The 20,529-nt window shown below is 36.8% G+C and overlaps 1 protein-coding gene across 1 annotated transcript in view; it reads left to right on the top strand.

Moving 5' to 3' along the window:
- Nucleotides 1–20,529, top strand: part of Tps1 (Trehalose-6-phosphate synthase 1) — a 223,393-nt gene that overhangs the window by 29,042 nt on the left and 173,822 nt on the right. Inside the window, exons 7-8 of the mRNA XM_067153704.2 lie at nucleotides 3,325–3,518; nucleotides 9,404–9,529. Coding sequence (XP_067009805.1) covers nucleotides 3,325–3,518; nucleotides 9,404–9,529 — 320 coding nt within the window. The remainder of the gene's footprint in view (nucleotides 1–3,324; nucleotides 3,519–9,403; nucleotides 9,530–20,529) is intronic.

Here is a 20,529-nt window from a genome sequence, read left to right as displayed (position 1 = left end):
AATCACCATCAACAGTGTCTTAAACCCTCACTCTACGTGAACACTGTGGAGAGGTTTGGAATTAAATCCAGGCTTTTGGCACGTAATCTAGTAATTAGGCATTTTAGAAATTTTATACCACCACCTCTCTTACCCTGCCAGCTATCATTGTGATCATGGTGTCAGACTCTATAGACTTGTTGCCTGAACGATCATGGCTAATACACAGTTAGGCAATCAGTCGTCCTTGCACTATGAATAGTACAAATTTTCATTCATGGAGAAAGGGAAGGATGTAATTGAGCCCTCCTGTGTATTGTTTCATTCATGATGTAGACATGATTTGCAATGGTAAATAACTACTCACCCTATCTGAATAGAGCTACAAATTATGTTAGGCCATATATAGGAAGATGGGAACACATAATACAGTACGCTACTGTATATGAGTTGCGTTGCACATGTTTGTTTCATTCCGTTACTTACAAATTATGTTAGCATAATCTCATGCATAATGTGTTTTAATATCCCAAATCATTTCGTGCATAATGTTATTTGTTGCCCTGTGTATTGCAAAAGATGGTCAAGTTGGTGTTATAACCCCGTTGAAACATTTGTTGTCTTTTGGATCCAATTGACTACCAACATAATTAGACACCCGTTAGCTTTGACATACGTTATCATTAGCAACGCCTCCACAAAAAGTTCCATTTTCTTTTCTACTTGTGTGTTTACACTCAAGGCTGTCACAGTCTTAATGATATATAACAAAAACGATCCATTTTAGTTTTAGATGTTATTGTATAATGTTTTACGAAATCATTATTCATAATTTATAAGATTAGAAAAACTCCATATGTATTATTTTTAAGATTGATATAGGCTGATGATGCCCGTAAAGGAGGGTGAAACATGTACCATTGACTTTTATGTATTATGTATAAAATTTTAACCATATGAAATAGTGGTTTATATTGTATTGTATTGTACAGGTGGACTTAAAAAAATATTGTAATAATATTTGAGACATGCTACTCTTTTGTCGGAAATCACCCAGAACAAATCGAGCTGCTTTTCTTTGGATTTTTTCCAGTTCTTGAATCAGGTAATCCTGGTGAGGGTCCCATACACTGGAACCATACTCTATTTGGGGTCTTGGAGAGACTTATATGCCCTCTCCTTTACATCCTTACTACAACCCCTAAACACCCGCATAACCATGTGCAGAGATCTGTACCCTTTATTTACAATCCCATTTATGTGATTACCCCAATGAATATCTTTCCTTATATTAACACCTAGATACTTACAATGATCAGACATACCAACTCCTAAGCACTAACATTTATTTTCTTAAAAAAAGTTAGAGTGGACGATCATAACTTTTTCCATCTAACACAAGGATTCTCATAATTCTTCTGTTTTTCCAGATATTTTTATTTGTGAATATCTCTGGACCCTGAGCAGTTTCAACCCAGATTAATACACATTAAGAAACTACACTATTTGCTCTATCAACCAGATTCTTAACTTAAAATTCAGAAAAATTGGGCCTTCATCATTATTTCCCGATGTCTTCATACCAGTATGTTTTCTTTTCCCAGGTAGTTTATACATTTATTCATTCATATGTTAGTTTTGACAGACTGAAGAACCTAACAGATAAATCAACTGCCAGATTTCAGTGAGGCTACCCCTAACGTAGAGATCACACTAATCAGGCGAGTTGGCCATGCGGTTATTGGCACGCAGCTGTGAGCTTGCATCCAGGAGACAGTGGGTTCGGGTCCCTTGCCGGCAGCCCTGAAGATGGTTTTCTGTGGTTTCCCACCATTTTCACACCAGGCAAATGCTTGGGGCTGTACCTTAATTAAGGCCACAGACGCTTCCTTCCCACTCCTAAGCCTGTCCTGTCTCATCGTCGTCATAAAACCTGTCTGTGTCGGTGCAACGTTAAACAAATAAAAAAGAGGTAAAAAAGAAAAGAGTACTGACTCCTTTTGCATCTACTCCTAACCTGGAGAACAGACGCTGCATATTGTACTGCGCAGTCACAAAATATCATTGCAGCAACATTTGAATTGAATTACGTTTTCTTCCTTGTTACATCCTGTTGCTAATTTTTTCTATTCTATTCTGGGATTTTATTCACACTTTTAACGGGCTTATTAGTCATCTGATGAGTGATTACCAATGGCAGTGAATGGAACTACATGCTATGAACAGAGTGATGCAATTTGAAACCTTAGTGGGAGTGATACAGTCATGTCTTTGAATTATTTTAGTATAGTAATAGTGTTGCCATTATTCATGTGCTGTAAATTGTTATGAGAGATTGAGAATTTTTGGATGTTACTTCTGTGTTGGTTAATGAAACAAGTTCTTTCATCATCATTTTCATTTCCCCATGTCCATTTCCTGTCGGGTTGGGATGTTCATGGTAGGTACATCTCCACTGTTGCCTCTCTTTCCACCACTCCTCTTCAGTAATTGTATTCCATTCCAGTCTTCTTTTTCTTATAATGTTCTTGACAAGAGTCTGTCAGTCTTGTTCTGGGCCTCCCTCTTGTCCTTTTTCTCTTATTTTAGCCTCCAGCACTTGTTTTGGTATCCTTCCTTCCTCCATCCTCATAACATGTCCACGCCACTGTAGCTTTTTATAAAATGCTTCCAAATAAATCATGCAGAGTCGCCCTCTTTCAGAGTAGATAGAGCATATGCATTGTTTCAAAATTCTGTATTTAAAAAAAAAAAAAAAAAAAAATAAAAATAAAAAAAATAAATAAAAAAAATTCATAGCTGTGAAAAGTCTAAGGTGACAGAATTTTGTTGTTACAGTATGTAATTTAGTGTTATAATTATTCCTGCAACATTCTCTTTGTCTGGTAAACATATGTTTTAATTTATCACATGATCTGTTTAATTTTTATTTGGCTGACGATGGCCACTAAGTGGCTGAAACTAGTCCCAAGACTGATCTAATATAGATTGTATATTGATATACTCTAAATCCACTACACACACTCCCTCTGACAGACTTGCTCATTTTCACTCCCCTGTTATTAATCTCTCTAAAATGACATTGAATGATATTGAGACATGCATACATGTTGAGCAAGGGTCTGAAACACAACTGGCCCTGTATTGAATTGTATTGAAAAGGTCAGTTAATTTTTTATAATAGTGCTTTAACGCGAGTGTGCGTGCTAGCTTCCTTGCTTCGTAAGCCGCACCTGCACTATAAATATCAAGATGTCTGAATGCTCATTTGTTAGCGGTAATGACTAATCAGACATGTAGCCTGTCTATTTATATTTGGATCTAACTTATATTTTTTGCTGGCAGGTAATGACATGGTGGGTTTTCATATTGAAGACTACTGCCTCAATTTTGTGGATTGCTGCCAGAGGAGATTGGGATGCAGAGTAGATCGAAAAGGAATGCTGGTTGAGCATGGTGGACGCACTGTTCGCGTGCGACCTCTTCCAATTGGCATACCTTTTGACAGATTTGTTCAGTTGGCTGAATCGGCTCCTAGGGTAAGTTACACTTGTGCATTTGTGTTCTTTCATTTTTGTAAAAATAAATAATTACTCATTGTGTCTACCTCTTTAATGTAATGGTTAGCGCTGTGAGCTGCTGTACTTGGAGACCTGAGTTTGATTCCCAGTACTGTCAAAAATTTAAGATTAGCAGGAGCTGTTATGTGATTAGAAAGGTACATGCAGCTCGCCTCCATTAAAAGAGCTGCACTAAGCTGGGATGTTGAATTTACATTTACTTTACTCACTGTTAGAGTAATTAGTTACTCTAACACGCATTCTCAGGCACGTTATTTGCAGGTTTTTCCCTATTATTGAGCAGAAAATGAAGAAAATAACAATACAATACCCCTACCTGCCAACTCTCTCAATTTAGGCAAGGTACTCCCAATTTTTTACATTGCTTCCTGACCTAATCAGTTGATCATTTCTCCTAGGCAGTGATTACTGAGCTTGAAATATATTTTGAGACTCCAGCCCTTTCATAATGTTGCTTTAATGGCTGAAGGGCCTTCACTCGTTGGCTGCCGTGAATGTCAAACCCTTTCTCTGTTCAAGTGTTTGATCATGTAATGGAGCCCGAGACAGTGCTACTTTTCACGTGAGGTTAATTTTAATTCACTGTATTGGTGTTTATCATAGTTTGATATTTTATCTTGGCAAAGAAATACAATTCTATTTTCTGAAACAGTTTCCATCCTTTTACTGAATCGAGGTAAATATTCCTGTAAACATTATTATATTACTCTTTTAAATGTAAATTAACTCCTGCTGCGCGAAACACATAGGGGAACAAGAGTCCAGTTCGAAGCAGCATTCTCGATATCGTCCCACGTGATGTTAACCATTCATAGGTTTTCTGTGAACACTTGGCGCCGTGTTTTGTGACGTCTGCCTGCCTCCTGTTTGCTCTTATCACTTACTGTTCTTAGAGTTTTGGCTTTCTGGTAGGCGAAAAATATGGCTGGCTAGATGCATTTGTCATTCCACCATAATATCTTTTAATTTCCTGCAGCCACTCTGGTGCAAAATTTTCTCATTGGTGATCGGTCCCATCAAGTGATGCCTAAAATTTTGTGTAAACGACATAGGTGGAATATGTTGAGCTTCTGTGCTGCCTGTGCCATCATTTTCCATGTTTCACTGTCGAAGATCGGTGTTGGCATGACTAATGTAAAGTTGAGTTTAGTCTCTTTGATAAACTTACTGCACTGAAAAAACAGGAGATAAAAAATCTGCCTTGTCACTACTAATCCAAAAGCTATTTAATGCATGTTAATTAATCGTTCATTTTTCGAGAACACATCATTCTCTTCTTCAGCAAAAGTATTTCACAGTTCCAATGACTTGATTAAAATTAAAGTAAATAGATGTTCAATTATTAACATAACATTACATAAACAATTGAAATATAGCTATTACATAATGTCTACTTTTTCATCTTTAGAGATAAAAATGGTCCACTCGAATAACACTAAACACTTGTTCTTCTGAGACTGTGAATGCAAATCAGCTGTGGTAACCAATGTAATAGGGTTGTGACTTCTTTACTATTATTGGAAGAGTGTTCTGAACCTTCATGTGGATGAAGGTCATAGATCCATTATTATTTTCCTTTTTTTTTAACATATGAATTTGCCAATTTAAATAACGAGTTTTCTGCTGAAATTTAATTAAAATTTAAGTCACTCTTACACAAATAAGTTTTTCCAAGATAGTCATGCAATTCCCTTTCTGAACTTTGTATACTAATTTCATGTCATTTTCTATATTCATAAAACTGTGGTGGTTATGCATATGTTCGCACATAGCTGAATATCTTTTGTGCTTCACTGCATCCATATGCTCTTTATATCAAATTTCTAAACTTTTTCCTTATTGTCCGATGTACTGTTCTTGACACTCTTGGCAGGTTAAGCTATAAACACCTGATCTATGATAGTTTGGCTCTATCAGTTTTTTTTGAATTAACTAAGAATTTATTATTATTATTATTATTATTATTATTATTATTATTATTATTAATTCTATAAGCTGTTTCAATGGTATGTCTTTTAAAAATCTTAGACAATTCATGTGAGGGTTTACTTTTATGAGAGCACAACAAAAATTTTCTTTCTGATCTTTAAGTAGACTTATTTTAGATCTGTTCATAACTTTATTCGTTATTCTGTTGACATATTGTGTAGAATATCCATGACTTTTTGCAATTTCATTCATTATTTAATTTCTTTATCAAAGTTATATTTTTTTAAAGGGTATTAAGTGCTCTATTAATTAAACTATTGGAAGTTGCTTTTTATATTGACAAGGGTGATTAGAATCCTTTCTAATAATGGTTTTCTAAATATTTTGTATTTGAATCAGTTAACATTTCTAGTTATTGTAATGTTCAAGTAATTTAGAGTTTTATTCTTCTCAGATTCGATTCTATCAGGTTTTAATTCTTGCTTGTTGATAATAATTAATACATCGTCAACATAATCTTAACCACATTTTCAGTCCTGGTATGATATTATTTTACTAGTCTAAGAAATCCATATAAATGTTTGCCAGTATACCAGATGCTGGTGAACCCATAGCCAAGTCTTCATTTTGTTCATAAATATTATTATTAAAAACACAACTGAAGAACCTTTCGAATCACAAGGTTATAGAATTTATAATGGGATATCTCACCGAGGAGTTAAGAATCAATGTCCCCAATTTGGAACAGGATTTATAGTGAATTTAAAAACAATAGATTCTATAATTGATTTTCAAGCAATATCACCAAGAATTATAACTCTCACTTTTAAAACAACAAACAAAATTTATACAATAATAAATGCCCATGCCCCTACTAATGAAAAAATTTTCTAACACAAACAAAGAAAGAAGTGGATACATTTTGGGATCTCCTTGAACACATAATAAACAAAGTAAGTAAAAGTAATGTTAAAATTTTATGAGGGGACTTTAATGCCCAATCAGGAAGGGGAAAAAAGTATAGAGATATAATTTGAAAATGGGCTCTACATAAATTTACAAACAAGAATGGCGGGGGACTTGTTGAACTTTGCAGAGAACATTACCTTATATCTAAATCAACATATTTCAAAAGGAAAGAAAACAAGCTTAAAACTTGGAAACATCCTGATTGGAGGCAAGGGGAATGGCAGATGGATAAATTTTTCCGTAAGGAAATTTATAATGTAAAAGTTTTACGAGGAATAGATATTGGTTCTGATCACTACATTGTCAAAATTAAACGTAAATTCACACAACTAAAGAAGAAGAATATCAAAACTAATAAAATATAGAAATTATGACCCACACCAGTTAATAAAAAATGACAAATATAAGGTAGTTATGTAAACAATAAAACTGACAGTTGACCTTGAAGAATTGATCCCAGTTCTCAAAAAACAAGCTGGAAATGTAGCTTCATTGAACCCTCGTAAAGAACATGCTTGGTGGACGACCGTATGTGATGAAATTCATAAAGAAAGACATCAGGCATGGTTTAAAGTTCCAAGCCCATAAATCGGAAGAAAATGTTATCAACCTAAAAAAAAAAAAAAAAAAAAAGGAAGAAAGTCTTGCAAAAATTACAAAAATTAATGAAGAACTTCATAAGGATTTAACAAAATTCATTGAAGTTAATTATAACTCCAATTCTAGAGACTATTATAAAATTTTTGGAAGCGAACTACAGAAATATGCTCCTCCTACATTTTTGTTGAAAGATGAAAATGGAAAAATGGCACGTAGCAGTAGTCAAAATGCTGAGATTATGGCAAAGGCATGAACTGTGAAGAACCTAAGAAACTATTACATATTAATACAAATACTCCAATAAAAACCAAATTTAATAACACAGACCCTCCAGTATTTCAAGAATTAGAAAAAAACACTAAAAGAATTAAAAAAATTATAAGGCATGCCGAGAAGACCAGGTTTTTGTATGGGTAGAGATGTGGAAATATTCAAGTAATACAGTTCGGCTTTAACAAAAAATTGGATCACTGAACAGTTTCCAGAACATTGGACAACAACCTTAATGCACCCTTGTCATAAAAAAGGAGAAGAGTAAACTGCATAATTATAGAGGATTGTCTATCTTGGACTGCACGTACAAGAGTTTTTCCAAGATATTATATGGAAGGATTAAAGATCAACTAGAAAAAGTTAGAATACCGAGGAGGCTTTAGACCCTGGAGAAGTTGTGCTGAATGGATAATCACTGTAAAATTAATAATGGCTTAATACAGAAAATAAAACAAGCCTATAGTGAGAACATTTTTTGACTTTAAGAAAGACCTTCAATGTTAAAAATGTTATGGAATTTTGGATTCCTTCCTGAATTAATTAAACTGATAGAACTTACTTTAAGTAATACCATATCTGTTGTTGATTAAATCAGCTCTATCTTAATTACTTTGTGCCCTACTTGTACTGTTGTGCCCTATTCATGCTTTGCTCTCTTTAATATGCTGTGGTTGACTAGAGTGGACAGAGGAGGCAACAAAAAAGGAAAACATAGGGACAGTCTTGTAAACACAAAAGGATGAGAATAACCTCGACATCTTTGTGAGTTTGGATGCCTGCACCTTCTGCTAAGGTGAATCAGACATGTTGGGAAGATCTGAAAGAACAGAGGTTGATGAGCATAGAACCTGTCTATGAAGATCGTAGTGCGTGAAGGTATAGAATTTTTTGCTAATGGTTAACGTCACACTGCAGCCCTGCGGTCCAGGGTTAATGAACGTACTTCTCACCTGGTAGACCCGGGTTTGATTCACGGCCAGGTCAGGTGTTTTTATCTGGATCTGAGAGCTGGTTTGTGAGGTCCATTCAGTCTACATGAGAACAATTGAGAAGCTATCCAACGGTGAGATAGTAATCCCTGTCCAGAAAATCAAAACTGACTAGAATGTGAATCACTAACTCAACTCAAGATTCCACTACTTGTTTCTCTACTTGTCTGCCATTAGGCCCTATAGTTTTTACATGGGTTATACAACTCTGGTAGTTTCTGACAGCCGGAGGATATTGTAAACTTATCCTACCACTTCCTTATGGGGGAGAAAATATCTCTGCTTAGTAGAGGATGACCATGTAAGAACAAGGATTTGAATTTCATTAGTCATAAAGTAGCTGATATGACACTTTTTACCCTGTTACTTGTTTTGTATCTTTTAATCGATCACATGTCATTATACCAGGGCAGATTGAAATGTAACATAGAAAATTTTTTTAAGTAAATATTTAATGAGTAGAAAAACAGTAAATTATGCACAAAAGACTACAGGTTTTACCTAGTTTTCAACATATGATCCAAGTCTCTTGAGACATCTCTCCCATCGTGAGAACAATTTGAATATGCTTCATTCATGGAACTCTGTTCCCTGTGCATGACCGATTCCACTTCTTTCTCTGAACTGACATGTTGACTAGGAATTTCTTCAGTGTTCTGAAGGGGTGAAAGTCAGACAATGCAAGATCTGGACTGTATGGTGGATAATTATCTTCCAGCCATACTTCTCGGTACAGTATTTGCATGAACTGTAGTCGCATCATGGGGGCGAGCATTGTCATTAAAGAAACCACTGAAGGAATTCCAACACTTCTGTTCAAATGAAGAAGTGATATCGGTCATGTGAAGGTGGCTATATTCCAAGATGAATGAGGCATATTCCACTTGATGTCATTGGGAGCGATGTCTCCAGAGACTTGATTCATATGTTGAAAATAGGTACATGTAGTTTATTTGATAATGTTTTGGTTTTCTTATTCATTAAATATTTCACTAACAAAGCGTTATGTGTTACTCCATGATCCTTTCTTGTAGTATTGTAAACTATTTATTTATGTTATTAGTTTTTGCTCCCCTTTTGTAGGTTATGCTGACAACGAACCAAAAAATAGTTCTTGGTGTGGATCGTCTGGACTATACTAAGGGCCTTGTACACAGGTTAAAGGCATTTGAATGTTTGCTGGAGAAGTATCCTGAACATCTTGAGAAGGTAAGAGAAGAGTCTACCTTCAAATTTTAATTAGTATTGATTTTTATCGATTAGTTAACTTCAGAGTGGTCTCGTAATATAGAAAATTGTAAACTCTGCTGTATGAATCTTAAAGGGAGTATAGGACAAACTTCATTTCCAGAATGTTGTACAGTCATTTTAGTTTGTTTGTTGAGGTGATCTCTAGAATTTTTTACTTTCATTCATTTGTAATTCCAAATAAAAATTATTACAACCAAGGAAAAATATAATTTGTAGCTGGAGAACAGTTATTCATTTTTGAGCGTACAGAGCGGAATTGTAACAACTATGTTGTGAGAAGAATTAACCATTTATTGGAATCTAATAATAATTAGTTTCCATAAGACCTGTCTGTGTCAGTGCGACGTAAAGCAGTTTGTAAGAAGGAACCTTTCTGTCTCCCTATGATGTTAGTATAGATAAAACATAAATGGGTATATGGTAAAATCTTTGTTGATAAGTCTGTGTCATTCTTCTTGCAAAACATTCCATATCAAGAAGGGGAGAAAGTATGATGTTAGGTTACGATTACACCTTCATTATCTCTGTATCTGGGTGTTCACTCTGATTGATTTAGGAATACTCCCATATCTTGTTTATTAACCTTGTAGAAGGTGATTGTGACAGAATGAAAATATCTTTCTTAAGCCTTAAACTTCATACGGTCTTGTTTCTCAAGCCAAATGTCAAGGTTGGGAACCTTGTAATTTTGTTCTTGTAGTGGCCTTCCAAACATTTCTGTTACATACATCAAATTCATCTTTGAAATGAAATGATAAAACAACTTACATGCAATTTCAGAGGCCTATGTGAATTGAGAAATGACCTTCATTCTGTTGCAGACTGATGATAAAAGTGGGTAATGAGGGTGGTTTTCCGTTGTTTCCCGTTTTCACACCAGGCAAATGCTGGGATTTTAACGTAAGGCCATGGCCGGTACCTTTCCAACCCTACCCCTTCCCCATCCCTCCATAGCCAAATTCCTTTGATGTGTTAGTGCGACGTTAAAAAAAGTAGCAAAAAAAATTAATGGGTAAAGATTAAATTATTCGAGCATATCATGGATGTTGTGTAAGGAAAAGATAGATGTAGGAGGGTTGTTGAAATAAGAACACTGTGAGCAAGTTGGCTGCACCATTTGAGTCGTGTAGCTGTGAGCTTTCAGTCTGGAGATGCTGCCCTGAAGATGGCTTTTCATATTCTCCATTTTCACACAGGAAATTGCCGTGGCTGTACCTTAATTAAGGCCGCAGTCGCTACCGTCCCAATCCTAGCCCTCTCCCATCCTTGTGTCCTGATAACCTTCGATGTGTTATTGTGACGTGAAACTACTAGGGAAAAAAACCGAAGGAATAGTGGTTAGGTCAGTGACTGCATTGATACAGTAATTAGAGATCCAATTAGATAGTGCAAGATCTATTGATGTTGTTATGATCAAATTATCAGCCCGACTGTTCTGCAGATTTTTAGATTTAGTTGTGAAAGCAGGTATCTTGTCTCACTCCATTGTAAATCATCTTGTATATACTATTATTTGTTGGATTGATAAGGTGCCTATTTTGATCAGTGGTTGTGTTGGTGTCTGAATTCCCAATGTCTCATGTTCAAACCTGGCAGAGGTAGTTGGATTTTTATGGGATGGAAAAGAATTTTACCATGTCATTGCACTATCTAATTGGTATATCTAATTACTGTATCAAATGTAAGTATTGTTGCACAGTGGCATCAGTTTGAAACATCAGCACAGCGTAGCTGATGCCATATGATCATCATAATTATCATAATCATCATTTGTAAGAGACAACTAGACATAATTTTCACGTTATGTTGTGTTTCAAGGCTAGTTTCATTTTCTTCTTTTATTTGGTTTATGTTTCCATCTGTCTTTGTCTTGATTTGTGATTTGTTTGTTCCCATTACTTAATGTGGAAATATACTAGACGAGTTATGTTGCCTATTCCCTGTGAGTGAATTCACTTCAGCTATGAAGATTGGTTTATAGTTAGGTACACTATTTAGACTTAGGATAGGGACCATATTGGAACTTTGGCTTAGTTTGTTTTTGGATGCATTGTTCTTTCAGCTTACACATGACTATGCAAGATAAGTTTGTACATGTGCATGCATTTTAATGACTGGTAAGTATTTGAAGTTTTCCAGATATCCTTTTTTTCTTCTTAGTGTTCATTGTTTGCAAATATGTTTAATTTGCTATCTAATACCTTCTGGAAATTGAAACTGTATTTATTGTGGGTGCATCAGTTTAGTTAGGCCTAAGTGTGTTAGATAAACTTTTTATTAGCCTCTTTGTATTGATTTCTGAGTTTAGTGTTGACTGTTGTGTGTAGAATGTTTTCCAAGGTGAAGTCATCATTATGTACTCAGTCAGACCTGGAAATGGTGTTGATGCCATTGAAACCAAGGTCAAGTTTGAGGAATCTGTTTACCAGGTTGTCTTTCATGCTTGGAGATAAGAAGTGTCAATATTTATCTTGGCTAGTGCTGTGAATTGATAATTAGGTTAGATACAGCTACCTTGAACATCACAATGAGTGGACTTCCCTAACGGTTTTATTGTCTTTTTCTATCACATGCTTTTAGGCTTTGTCTTAGTCACTGTTTTTATCATATCCCAGAAACGATCATATAGTGTGGAAAGTGATGTTCAAGGCAAATTCTCATCAGCTATGTACTTCCAGATATGTTACTAATATACTAGACTTGCTCAGCATTCAACCCCATGTCTTTGTGCTTACACTGAGGGCACTGATTCATCATCATCATCATCATCATCATCATCATCATCATCATCCCTTTTCCAGCTCCAGCTGGGTCAGGATGTTAATGGCATCTTTCTTTCTTTCTTTCTTTCTTTCTTTCTTTCTTTCTTTCTTTCTTTCTTTCTTTCTTTTCTTTTCTTTTCTTTTCTTTTCTTTCTTTCTTTCTTTCTTTCTTTCTTTCTTTCTTCCTCTATCCAACCATCTGTGTTCCAGTCCAAGTTCTTTCTTATTATGTTATCTTTGATAGAGCCCAACCACCTTAGTCTGTGTCTACCTCTTGTTCTTCCTTCAAATTTTTAAAAATCATTGTGTCCTTAGTCCTCTCTCTACTACTGTTCATCCTTTACATTCACACAGTAATAGCCAGTATACAGACCCCTCATCCCTGGATGCTTCTGTATGCAGATGATATGAGATACTCATTCAGGACACCTGTCTGGTACTCCAAAATCAGATGCAAACTTGGAAAGACAGACCAACAGAATGGCATGTGTCTCAATCTTCTAAAGACAAAGTATCTGGAAAGCAGCCCTCAAATCAGTGGTACCATCAGCATCAGTGACCAGGATTTGAAGAAAACCTCAAAGTTCTAATACCTTGGATCTCTAATAACACCCTCAAATGATTCCACCCTGGACACCTGGATGAGTCAATGGAGCATGGCTAAAGTGGAGACAAGTTACCGGTGTTCTCTGTGACAAAAAGTGCCTGAACATCTGAAGTCAAAGATGTATAAAACAGTGGTTCGCCCAGTAGCCCTCTACGGGATAGAATGCATTCTCCACAATTGGGGCTATACCAAACCTTTGATGCACAGACCCCTTTGAAGCAGACCCTGTGTTATGGGACAAATGCAAGGAAAGAAGAAAAAAAGAAATACAGAACAAGGAAAGTGAATGGGCTTGAGTACTGGACGATAAGAGAATGTTTGTTGATGGATGTGCTAAGAGGATATAAAGTTACAAGGAAGCTGCAGAAGAGCGTAGCAGGGGACAGGATAACATGAGAGCTGACAAGAAAACAGACAGGCTGTCCACATGTTGCAGAAGAAAATGCTGCATTGGTCCCTTAGATTGACTTTCTATGACAGTACAACAAATGATAATGTGCATCAAAGGTTTGGTATAGTCTCAATTGTGGAGAAGGCAAGAGAGACCCAGCTCCGGTGGTACGGTCATGTCATAAGACTATTCTGTTGCCAAAACAGGGATGACATGCGCGATGTGGACCTCAACCCTGAAGATGTCCACAACAAAGCCCTGTGGATGAGACATAGCAGAGAAGCAGACCCCGTGTTATGGGACAGATGCAAGGAAAGAAGAAGAAAAAGAATACAGAACGAGAAAAGTGAATAGGCTTGAGTACTGGATGATAAAAGAATGCCTGTTCATGGATGTGCTAAGACGATTTAAAGATACAAGGAAGCTGCAGAAGAGGGTAGCAGGGGACAGGATAACATGAGAGCTGCCTTGTGAAGACTTGCCTTAAGGGCAACAAATACTTTTTTTTCTTTTCTTTAGGGAACTTTATTTCATACATCAGTCTTACATTTAAGAGTGCTTTAGTGTAAAACTTACTGTATTGCCATGCTAAAGAAACCTCCAAAAATTCTGCCATAAGACTGATAGTAGTTCAAAGACCATTATGCACTCAGATTGATTACTAATTATAGTAAACATCCATTTCACCAATGGAGTTTACAGTAAAGCAGAAGTACTCATCTCTGTACTGACCATGAAGGCCCTTAGAGGAGTAAAAGGTAAAGGCTTCCACTATCCATAACCCTGGCACTAAGTGGCATACAGTTGTTAGCTCTATGCTAAGGTTTAATGTGCCTTTGCCCACAGGAATTCACCTTGTACTCACTTTTGGTGTAGGTTGAGTGGATGTTGGCACCATATGCCGCACCAGAAGTGGAAATCTCAATTCTAAATTTGTCTTCCTGATTAGTAAGGGCAGATATTGATGACCTAAAAATGAGTGAAAATGATCAATAAAATGCCTTTGAATTTATCGAAAAATGTTATGAAATAAGTAAAAAATGACAAATATTCTGGTGACTGTGTAACAATGGTTTTACAAGGAATATATCCCTGTTCTATTCACTGCACAGGTCTTGGTTTTATGTAAATAATTATCTCTAATTTACTTGGAAGTGTGCCTCCGTGGCTCAGGCGGCAGCGCACCGGCCTCTCACCGCTGGGTTCCGTGGTTCGAATCCCGGTCACGCCATGTGAGATTTGTGCTGGACAAAGCGGAGGCGGGACAAGTTTTCTCCGGGTACTCTGGTTTTCCCTGTCATATTTCATTGCTGCAACACTCTCCAATATAATTTCATTTCATCTGTCATTCATTAATCATTGCCCCAGAGGAGTGTGACAGGCTTCGGCAGCCGGCACAATTTCTATCCTCGCCACTAGATGGGGGCTTCATTCATTCCATTCCTGACCCGGTTGAATTACTGGAAGCAGGCTGTGGATTTTCATTTTCATTTCTTGGAAGTGTATATAAATATAGACCTGGGAACACCTATTGTTCGTCACACTCGTTTCAGCTTTCAGATGATTCTCTGGTTTAATGTGCTGTTGTACAACAAATGTTTCCGCGCTTACTTTAACACATCATCATCATCATCCTAAACCATCTCCAGTTTCCCGGGTGTGGTATATGAGCCTCCTCCATCTCATCCTGTCCTTGTACCATTCTTCCTCCACCAACTTGTCCCAATCATGACCTCTCAGCATTACATCGCTCTTAAGTAAATCTATCCATTTCCTTCGTGGCCTTCCCACGGGTCGTCTTCCTTCTACCTTTCTGTCAAATTCCTTCCTTGCAGCTCTGTTTACTGGCATCCTCTTCATGTGACCAAACCACTTCAGTCTTGATATCTGAATCTTATTTAGGAGAGAATTGTCTATTCCTACTTCTTCTCTAATTTTCTCATTCCTAATCTTGTCTTTCCTGGTTTTCTGGATCATAGTGCGTACGAATTTCATTTCAGCTGCCTGAAGTTTGGAATTATCTCTATTGGTCAGTGTTGTGGTTTCGAGACTGTATGTAAGAATTGGTGTATAATAGGACTTGTACAATGTCATTTTTGTTTTCATGGGTATTTGCTCGTCCCACAGCAGGTGTCTTACCTGGTGGTAGAATTGTGTTGCCTTATTGATTCGATTGTTCACCTCATGTTTTGCTAGGTTGTCATTTGATATAACGCTACCCAAGTATTTGAAAACTGGAACGCTGTCCAGTTGAGCTTCATTTAACATGACTATTGGTTCTGCTCCTTCCCCATACACTTTCATCACCACTGTCTTGGTCTTGCTGATGTTTAAACCATATTTCTTAAACTCCTCATTCCAGCTTTGTATTCTCTCTCCCAATTCATCTTCTGAGTCACTCCAGATCGCAACATCATCTGCAAATGTGAAGGCTTTGATATCTCCATGTTCTTTCCTTTTAATAGATTTCATTACTACATCCATTACAATAATAAATAGAAGTGGTGACAATGAGCTGCCCTGCTGCACTCCTCTCTTTGTTTCAAACCAGTCCGACAAACCACATCCTACTTGAATACAGCTTCTGTTCCCACTATACAACATTTTCACTTTGTCTATGAGGCTATCTCGCACTTGAAGTTCTTTCATGCATTGCCAAATTTTTTCCCTTGGTACACTATCGTACGCTTTCTCAATGTCCAATAATATTAGGAATAAAGGCTTGTTCTTCTCCCAGTATTTTTCCATTAGCATCCTAATTGCAAATATAAGGTCTGTAGTTGACCTTCCTGGTCTGAAACCATACTGCTCTTCTTCCAAAATTGGTTCAACAATATCTCTGATTCTGGTCTCTATTATTTTTTCCAATATTTTCAGGACATGAGACAGTAGTGTGATACCACGGTAATTAGTACATTTTCGTCGGCTTCCTTTCTTGAACAGAGGTACAATGATGCCCATCTTCCAGTCCTCAGGAATAGTATTTTCCTCCCATATCTTGTTGAGCAGTCTATAGAGCCATTGGATTCCTGGAACTCCCGCTGCTTTCAGCATATCTGCACTTAGTTCATCTACGCCCACTGCCTTTCCTTTCTTCATGCTCTTGAGCGCATTTTCAACCTCAAGCCATGTAATTGGTGGTTCAGTTGTGGTTCCTCGACTTGGCTCTCCTCTATCCGTTGTTATGTTTTCTGTATCTCCATTCAGCAGCTTTTCGAAATAGATCTTGAGTTCTTGTTTAATTTCTCCCTCTTCTTGTGCCAGAGTTCCATCATCACGTTCTATTGCTTTTATGGTCTCTTGATCCCTTCGCTTGTTTTTCACTAGTCTGTATAGCAATTTCATATTTCCTCTACTGTCCTCTTCCAGTTTGTCTGCAAACTCATTCCATTTCTTCTCTTTTTCTTCCCTTACAATGTTCTTTACAGCAAGTTTCTTGTTCCTGTATACTCCTTGAAGTCTTTGTATTTCTTGTTCATTTCGTTCTTGTCCCTGTTTTTGTTTCTCCTTGTCCAGTGCCTTCTTTATTTGGTTTCTTTCTTTCACCGCTGTTTTCACTCTATCATTCCACCATGGTGTCTCCTTTTTTCTTTTGATAGAACTTGTAACTCCACATAGGTTTTTGGCTTCTCCCACAAAGGTGTCTTTGAAGGCCTTCCATTCTTCATTAACGCTGGTTACTTCACACTTCGGCAAACTCTGTTGAATCCTTAGTTTGTATTCTTCCTTTATTTGGACTTCTTGCAACTTCCAAGTTTTAATCCTTGGTTTTTTCGTAATGAGTTTCTGCGTTTCATTTGTCTTATGTTTGAAGTCTACTACCAACAATCTGTGGTCACTGTCCATGCTTTCACTAGGGATGACCTTTACATTTGTGATGTACCTGCCACCATCTTTATTTGTGATTACGTAGTCAATCAATGTTCTATACTGGCCATCCCAACTGTACCTTGTTATTCTGTGACTGTCTCTTTTTTTTGAAGAATGTATTTTTGATTATAAGATCATTTCTTCTGCACAGATCTAACAGTTGTTCTCCTTCTGGGTTCCTTTGTCCAAATCCATGTGGACCAATGATGTTCTCGTACCCAAGTCTGTCTACCCCAACTTGCGCATTTAGATCTCCAATAATAATAACATTTTCCTCATTAACAGTATCTTCCAGGTCTTGCCGAAATTTCTCTTTGTCTTCCTCACTGCAACCTGTCTGTGGGGCATACACTTGTATGATGGTGTACTTAGTGTTCTCCAGTTTCATGGACATTTTAATGATTCTATCACTTTTGCAGATAACTTCAGCTGTAGCATCAGTCCTTTCGTTAATTAAGAATCCAACACCATTTTTCGCTACCTTCTCCTGTCCACTCCAGTATAATTTATAACCTCCACGAAGTGTCTTACTTCCAATCCCTTTCCATTTGGTCTCACTTAATCCCAATATTGATATTTTTCTTCTATCCATCATGTCTAGGAGTTCTTCTAACTTTCCAGTTAATGATAGAATGTTCATAGTTCCAATTCGGTATTTGGGTCTCTTTTTTATTTGGGGTTTCCTTTCAGAACATTGTATATCATCAGCCTTACGGTCATCATACTTTACAATTGTCTGAGAGGACGTGTCAGTCCGGTCTATAATATTCTTTCCGAGGCTCTTTTTCTTATTGAAAGCAACTATACTCAATACTCTCCTGCTGACTTGCTAGGCCTAACGCATAAGAGGATTTTCTTTCAGGGTTTACTCCCTTAGCCTTTGAGGATGCCTTCCTCGTCCTACAAGGCAGTAGGTTCCATCTGTACACCCCAGAAGGATGGGTTGCCTCTTCCGCCATCTCTGCCGTACCGAAGTCCATCTTCTCCGCCGTAGATGCCGTTGAGGTCTTCACCCTTAACCCAGGGCAAGGGCCCTCCATATTTATGACCCCTGGAGAGAGGGTGTCCCAGTATTTTAACACTGCACAATTTACAAAATAAAACGCTCATCTGTTGTAAACAAGTCTTTTCAAAATATATTCCCTAGCTGAATTTAAAAAAAACACTTTGTGATGATTCTTTTGACATTTTGTTTGTACAGAACTACTTGGGAGGATAATTCTGTACTGAAATGGAAACTGTCGTTTCTAATCCCTTCTAGTTTCCACTTGTTCTTGGCCTTGTTGTACCCATGGGTGTGACTTTCTGTAGGGGTTGTTATGAAGGCTAGTGCATTCTTAGGAAATTCCTTTTCCTAATTATCAGAGGTTATAAAGTTCATGGTTCTGATTCGTATTGAATTGTAAGTACAATGTAATCATCAGAGTTTTCTATTGTGTTCCTGCACATAATCTTGGAAAAACAAGAGCCACAGGTATAAATCCTTCCCTTACCTTTTCTTGGTCATCAGCAACTGCTGGTCAGTTCACTTGGTTTTCATATTGATGTTGAGTAAATTTAGCCATATGCAAGAAACATTTTTTTAAAATTTTTATATTGTCACCCGTGAACTTTTATCATGCTGACAATATGGAATACATGCATACATTTTTAAATGATCTGAACATCCTTAAAAATGCTATATAGTGACTTAAAATCCTCTTAAAAGTGGAAATAATGACTGAACATCCCAAATTGGCAAAAGAATGCAAAATAAGAACTTGTTATAATTGTTTGTTATATCGCAGGATGAATTTCTATACTAACGTCCTAACGCAAAAGGAATAAGAAAAGGCACCATTTCAACAACATCTGCCCCTATTAGTGTGGAATCGATTCATAGTTTTCCAGGTGAACAGAGCATGCGCTTACTACCTCGGCTAAAAAGCCCCTTGGAGTTACAGTATGTTACACATATTCTTAGGGGTTTCAACTTCAGAGCCGTGGATGTGGCTACCATAAAGTACCAACTGGGTCTGGCATGGCTTCCACTTCTGCCTATCAATTGTCTACTGTATATTAGAAAGAGGTACAATCATTTTATTTACAGTGCTCTGGTTCTTGCAGCAACTATGCTTTCCAGCACTTTGAGATGTGAAATTCTCTTTCGGATCTCTGGCATACCCCGTATTTCCAAATAGCACCTCCAGTAACCTTCATCCATCCATTAAATTTGGCAACATGATCCGAAATGACTATGCCTAGCTGCTGTTTATGTTTTAAGTGTTTCATTAGCTTGGGTGCAATGAATATCGGAATGTGGAGGAAGATATATCAGTACTGCAGGAATTGACAATGGAAATGTAATCCCGTAAGATTAATGTAGAGGAAAATGGGAACTATGTACAGTTTTAATGTTACCATTGATGCTTTCACGGCCTGTACTTATAGACATGATATAGGCTTTTAAGTTATGCCGTGGCAAGAAAATAAAGTGAAATTCTTTACGTTTCGCAGAGAACTTTGCTCTGCTTCTTCAGAAGAAAATCTTGACTGTTCACGAGGAACATAAAGAATTTCACTTTATTTTCTTGACACGGCATCAGCTCAAAAGCCTATATCATGTCTGTATATACAGTTTATCTCTGATAAGTACAATTCAATCCTGAAAGAACTACATGTGTACCAAAAAAACTTGATATCAGTATGTTTGATGTGAGGAAGTATTTAATGTTCCCTTAAAAAATAAATTAATCCTACGGTTGTTAAATGCAGTTCAAGTGTAAAATGAAATGTAGTATGCTATTTCTTATTAGTAGGGACCTGAAAAATTAGCATCTATTTGTTTCAAAATTAGCATCAATTTTTCCAAAATTAGCATCTATTTACAAAGTTAAAATAATCACATGGTATTATTAATTTTAACGATTCCAAGTTTATGAAGTGCAGTTATTGTCCTTGGTTCACACACAATACAAATTCATTGTTCAAATGAAAGCATTGTCAGTACTTCGGCATTGCTTTTTTTCAAATTGCACCGTCTGTCTGTAACCACTGTGTTGTAATGTGACAACACGCGCTCGCTATCTACATTGTTCGTTGGGGTCCACAACAACTCAAGACAGTATTTAGCAAATATGCTGAACTCTGTCTGAACTGCAGTTAATGCAAGCATGGCATCACATTTTTCACTTTCTTTCATCTGGGTTTGAATTGCATGTTTCAGAGAACAGTAACCAGACCAGATATCGTTTCGTGAGAGATCTGTTACTCCAAACAGTTTCTCAAGCTCATCTAATTTATCAGTGTTAGTCAAAATTATATTTTTTGGATGCAAAGCTTGAGAAAT

This window comes from Anabrus simplex, chromosome 9 (assembly GCF_040414725.1).
Source record: "Anabrus simplex isolate iqAnaSimp1 chromosome 9, ASM4041472v1, whole genome shotgun sequence".
Lineage (NCBI taxonomy): Eukaryota > Metazoa > Arthropoda > Insecta > Orthoptera > Tettigoniidae > Anabrus > Anabrus simplex.
This window is presented reverse-complemented; position numbering and strand designations above follow the sequence as displayed.